The 5,282-nt window shown below is 40.6% G+C and overlaps 3 protein-coding genes across 4 annotated transcripts in view; all 3 read right to left on the minus strand.

Moving 5' to 3' along the window:
• LOC104802899 (BTB/POZ domain-containing protein At3g03510) overlaps positions 1-1,442 on the minus strand; it is a 2,344-nt gene extending 902 nt beyond the window's left edge. The window contains 3 exon segments of the mRNA XM_010526716.2: positions 1-773; positions 860-932; positions 1,023-1,442. The exon segment at positions 1-773 is cut by the window's left edge and continues 7 nt beyond it. Of these exon segments, the coding sequence (XP_010525018.1) occupies positions 1-773; positions 860-932; positions 1,023-1,057 (881 nt within the window). The 5' untranslated portion in view covers positions 1,058-1,442.
• A 50-nt stretch (positions 1,443-1,492) lies between these two features.
• Positions 1,493-4,174, minus strand: LOC104802900 (uncharacterized metal-dependent hydrolase YabD). Its single transcript, XM_010526718.2, has 10 exons — positions 4,086-4,174; positions 3,626-3,758; positions 3,458-3,531; positions 3,068-3,149; positions 2,826-2,876; positions 2,601-2,701; positions 2,306-2,459; positions 2,071-2,220; positions 1,798-1,913; positions 1,493-1,670 (listed from the first exon to the last, which is right to left on the minus strand). The coding sequence occupies exons 2-10, from the start codon at positions 3,746-3,748 to the stop codon at positions 1,667-1,669; spliced, it is 855 nt and encodes a 284-aa protein (XP_010525020.2). The 5' UTR covers positions 3,749-3,758; positions 4,086-4,174; the 3' UTR covers positions 1,493-1,666.
• The window catches only part of LOC104802901 (uncharacterized metal-dependent hydrolase YabD), a 2,964-nt gene continuing 1,610 nt past the window's right edge, over positions 3,929-5,282 (minus strand). For both annotated transcript variants that reach the window (XM_010526722.2, XM_010526720.2), the window contains 4 exons: positions 5,037-5,190; positions 4,736-4,969; positions 4,393-4,505; positions 3,929-4,283 (listed from right to left, as the gene is read on the minus strand). In XM_010526722.2, the coding sequence (XP_010525024.1) occupies positions 4,280-4,283; positions 4,393-4,505; positions 4,736-4,969; positions 5,037-5,190 (505 nt within the window). In that variant the 3' untranslated portion in view covers positions 3,929-4,279. The remainder of the gene's footprint in view (positions 4,284-4,392; positions 4,506-4,735; positions 4,970-5,036; positions 5,191-5,282) is intronic.

The raw sequence follows: 5,282 nt of genomic DNA on the forward strand, positions 1-5,282 counted from the left end.
TTCAGCAGTTCGAATAAAAAGGTACAAGGGACGAGTCCTCTCTGGTGAGGCAGAAGCTGCTCCACGGCTTCGAGTGCATTTCTCTGGCACTCTCTCTTGTGAAGTGAAACGATTTTGTCCCCTGAAAATTCCTCGAAAACCCATCTCTTTGCGAATTTGCAGATGGAAGAAACAAGATTTTCCAAGGGAACTTTCTGGGATTCCATTGCGTGGATCAATGGTTCATACAACTGAAGCGGGATCGTGATCAGATCTTCTGATTTGCAATCGAGAACAAACAGTCGTCTTCTCGCGTTAGGCCTTATATAATCGTCATCGCCCTCGTTGTCTTCTCCAGTTCCATTGCTGTTGTTCTTGATTCTGATTGGTTCCCCCAAAAGTCTTGGCTCCTTCACAGCCTTTTCGACGAGAGAATCCAAGAACGCGTTCAGAAGTCCGATTTCCTCTACTTGGTTCAGAATCTTCTCTGAGGCACGAAGTGCTTTCAAAGTCTCGTTCCAGCTCGGAAGCACTCTTTCCTCCAAGAACGTTGCCGCCTTGTTCAACAAGTTATTCGAACTGTGATCGTCGCTCATCCCCAGATAATAGGAAAGGCAGATGACAGGTACGATGTTGTCAGAAGAAAGCTGAACTTCATAGCCATAGCAGAACCTGGCAACAAGCTCAAACGTTCCGGAGTCAGCATCTACCTCTCTGAGCAGCCGATTGAGTTCTTCAAGCGCATTTCTCTCGATCAATTCCGTGATTTTAGCTGATTTTTTGGCTAAAGTTTCCTGACACAGAGCCGTCCAATGAATCAGAACCCAAAAGTTTTGTTATTGTGATAAGTTTCTTGAGGGTTTAAAAAAAAAGGGCTCACTTTGTGAAGATTAAAAGGCTCTCCCTTCACGTAGAGCTGGAGATCGGAGGAGGACGAGACCGGCTTGGAGATTCTTCAAGACGACGACGAAAATAACGTCAGAAACTATTTCCGGGTCAATCGAAATGATAATCTGAACTGAAGAAATCAAATGAATCTTTACCTGTTTGATGCATCGTTCGTATGTTTATCTGACATCCTGCAACAGCCTTTCGATTACCCGGAGAACGGTGACAGATTCAAAAATCCGAAACCAGTGAGCGGTTTTTTGGTGTGATACTAACAAAATGCTTTCCGGTTCATGAAATCTGCAGAAACAGAAAAAGAGGAAGAAGAGCGACCATGTAGATGACAATGAAAACGGTGTGGCTTTAGAACGATTTGCTACAAGGAAAAAACCTGAAAGAGTAGAAAAACGAAATCTTCTCCAGTTTTTTTACCGACTTTTGTGGAATGGATTTGGCTTTGAGGAAAATCTAAAGTAAAAGAGACGTTAGAGGAAGAGGTAAGGTTACTTCCCAGTTCCCAGAATGTAGGAAGATCAGTTAGGATATTGTGGGATTCTCAGAGAAAATGTAAATGTCAACATTGCTGATTATATTATCGACGTTGAAAGTTAAAAAAGAAACAACAGACAAATCTTCCTCGAGATTTATTATTAACAAGTAGAGATAAAATACACAACATCATTACAACTTTAGTATAGTTTCACAACAACACATTTTTAACATAACGGAAGGAAAAAGACCAACACTTGAGGCATATCTCTTTGTCTGTATTCCAAACACATCAAGAGGTTCATCATCATCACCTAAATAAAAACAGAGAAACAATTTCATCAGATCTCTGTAACAGAAGGAAAAATAAGACAACACTTGAGAAGATGATTTTACTTTCTGTATGCACAGAGAGTTGTAATGTAATGTGTAATCTATTACCTGTCTGAAGGCAGTTTAGAACCTGCATAAGAGAATAACCGAACAGCGTTACGGTAGCTGAGCTTCGCGAGTTCTTCTTTCTCCATTTCCAGCAAGTTTGCAACATAGTCAAGTACCTGTCATCATACCGTTTTCATCATTGTTTTATCCTTCAAACGATTGAAAAAGATGATCGGTCTAAAGGACGGGCATTGTAGAAGATCTCTAGCTCATTCCGCATCATCACGTTTCAAATCCAAAGGAGATACCAATATGAATGAGGCAGTAACTCACGATATGAATGTTTTCAGGCACGTTGATGGTTTCCTTTGGGGCAGAATTCCCGTCTTTCAGGAAGACGTGTCCTTGTAGAGAAGAAGGATCTCCCACCTTTGGCAGCCCATCCGGGCAATCAGTTTCCAATAAGATCCTATCGGAAGGAACCTGGAATAATCGTACAATTTTAAAACTCCGTTCCCTACAAACACACGATAGTAACATATAGAGGAGAATATTGCAGAAACTTAACGGCTTTCACTATCTCCTTCGCCTTCTCCTTGCTCGTGTAAGTAAGCCATCCAGAGAAAGAAAAATATGAGCCTAACTCGGCGAGTTGAGGGACAATCTCGGCAGAACCAGCGTATGAGTGAAGGATAACTCCGCTAGGGAACGGCCCCACAGACCTGTGTATGCATAAGATTCAGGTATTATATCGATATTACACGAGGGCATAAATTCTAGCTCAACAATGAATTACCCTCGCTTTTCTAGGAAAATATGAAGAAAGATGTATAGGGTCCTAAAAGCATTAGAAAACATCATACTTCATTATCTCGATCAGATCGTCAAAGGCATCGAGACAATGAACAGCCACAGGTTTTTTCAATTCCTTCGCAAGTTCAAGCTGTGGCCGAAACACTACCACCTGAAACAGAGTACTTTAAAACGTGAAAAAGGATTGCCAAAGATAGATAAAATTTCGATGTTCAATGCATCTACAAGGTACAGAAATGATTTTGACAGAAACAAAAGATGCTAATTTCTGAAACCTGGTCTGAGAAATCAATCTCCCCTGCATTTGGACTTTTGTCCAAACCGATCTGACAAAAAAGAGTGCGAGAAAAAGGCGTGTAAGCATTTAAGCATGAAACTGGCTTAGTGATCTCTACAAAGTTTGCTCGTAGTTGATATTGAAATCATAATGAAAGCTCTTCTGTGAACATCATGTGTTAGATAACAAAAATATATAATCTTTAAGATATCTCAGAGAGAGAGAGAGAGAGAGAGAGACTTCTCCAACTGCAGCAGTGGGAGTGGTTTCAAAGAAATTCTTCAATGTATCGAACCAACAAGGGGTCCTATTCACGATGAACCTGAAACCAGATTTCAAAGCCAATCCCAACAATAATTCTTCAATTTATCGAACCAATAAGGGGTCCAAACACTTTGCGTCCCCCGTTTCAGTGGTTGAACTACCCAAGTTTGGGTAACTCTGGTTATTGTCAAAGGGGTCTGAATCACATACATACATCCTAAAAGCCATGGTTTGAACGCATGATATATTGAATAAGAGACTGAATCATCATTACAAGTAGAACAAACTCTGCATGTACAAAGTCACATCCAGACATATACTTACACAAAATCGTCGAACTCACATACGCTACACTACAGTACATACCATGGATGAAGACCGAAGCATGGAATAACAGAAGGGTATTCCTCTCCCATCTCTTTGACCAAATCCCAGTCTTTCTGTTAGCAACAAAAGCAAAAGGAAAACGTCATCAATCAAAATCTGAAAAAACTTGTAAAAAAAACATAGAAAGATTATTACAACTAAAGCTACCTCAGACGTTCCATTGACGGCAAAAGCATAAACTCCTGAAGCTACGGCTTCGGAGATGAGCTGACCGGCTTCGTTGATGATCCTCGGGTCTTGGAGGTGGCAGTGCGCGTCGAACAGCTTCATCTTCTTTTCTCTGTTTGCCATGCCACAGAGACGGAGAGGGGGAGAGAGAGAGAATTTTACAACTAAAACTTCAAACCCGATGTAATGGATTTGCTCGACTACTACATCCTCGTACATATATATGCACGACGTTTTAACACAGCGTTGACTTTGTGAGTCGAATTGTAAAGCAATTGCACATGCCCAAGATCTTAAAATTTTTATTTTTTTTACAAAAAATACAGAAATCATTCTATATTTGAAGCGCTAAGCTTCGGGTATTATAGTTTAGAAGTATAAATGCACATGTTCATTCCTTGGTCTACAGGAGTGCCCCTGAATCGATCAGAAACTTAACCTTGTCACTGTGACAGCTACTGCTCGCGTGAAGATATCTAAGTTACGTAGAACAAGAGTGGGTCCACGTTATTACATCTCTTTGTATGCAAGTGAAGTCCTCATGCAGTCTAATTTATTCACCACGTAAGCTGTCGCCAACAAGTTTACACATTTCGATGAAAGCAACTCACGAGGCATGTCGTAGCTCAAACATCACCTGAGACAACAGCCAAAAACAGACAAAAAATTCATTAAATTTTATATCAATACTATTATTATTATAAATAAGATCATTTCATGCTGAGACAGCAATCACAACTATTTACCTGTCTGAAGGCAATTTTGAACCATAAGAGAATAACCTTACAGCATTCTGGAAGCTTAGCTTCGCCAGTTCTTCCTTCTCCATCTCCAATAACTTCGCCACATATCCGAGTACCTGCCAACGTTTTTTATAACAGTCTCGTAATCCACGATTTCGGCTAAAACATGTGTGAATGCAGCCAAGGACGAGTTTAGTATCCGCATAGATGTAATGGGATTTACTCCAAATATCATTTCATTCTAATGGCATCCGTCCGTAGAATTCGAGTTAAGGAACTATAAAAAGGTAATAAGACTATACGAAGCAAAGAGCAAGACATGAACGATCAGAAGAAGGTAACGTACAATATGAATGTTTGCAGGGTGGTTGAGAGTCTCCTTTGGCAAATTCATAAACTCGTTAGACACATTTGACTGATCACTTGAAGCAGAATCAGGGCCCGGAACTGAATTCTTGTCTTTGGAGCGGACATTTTCGGGTAGAGAAGGATCTCCGTCCACAAAATACAGAGAACCTAACTCCGCCTTTGGCAGTGCATCTGGTGCATCTGTCTCCAGTAAGATCCTGTCGGAAGGAACCTGTAGAAAGTAAACTTAAGAATCCATTTTCTGCAACTGTAGGGTATAGAAATTAGGAAAAGCTTACCGCTTTCAACATCTTCTTCGCCTTTTTCTCGCTCATGGACATAAGAAAACCCGAGAACGAGAAATATGCGCCAAACTTGGCAAATTCAGGAACCATTTCGGCTGAACCGAGGTATGAGTGAAGGATAATCCCAGAAGGAAGAGGTCCCACAGACCTGCTTATGCAGAATTCCAGTATTAGATAAACCGCAAGTAGAATTCTACTGTTTAACAACACCTATATATTACAGGCACTAAAGAATGCCGA

Source organism: Tarenaya hassleriana, unplaced genomic scaffold (genome assembly GCF_000463585.1).
Source record: "Tarenaya hassleriana unplaced genomic scaffold, ASM46358v1 Cleome8, whole genome shotgun sequence".
NCBI classification, from domain to species: Eukaryota; Viridiplantae; Streptophyta; class Magnoliopsida; order Brassicales; family Cleomaceae; genus Tarenaya; species Tarenaya hassleriana.

Excerpts from the sequence above, each read along its gene's own strand:
- LOC104802900 (XM_010526718.2), bottom strand. The coding sequence starts at position 3,748 with ATGAAGCTGTTCGACGCGCACTGCCACCTCCAAGACCCGAGGATCATC. Across the intron at positions 2,221-2,305 it reads CGAAGGAGATAGTGAAAGCC|GTTCCTTCCGATAGGATCTT; the intron begins GTTAAGTTTCTG and ends CGATTATTCCAG. Across the intron at positions 1,914-2,070 it reads TGCCTGAAAACATTCATATC|GTACTTGACTATGTTGCAAA; the intron begins GTGAGTTACTGC and ends GTATGATGACAG.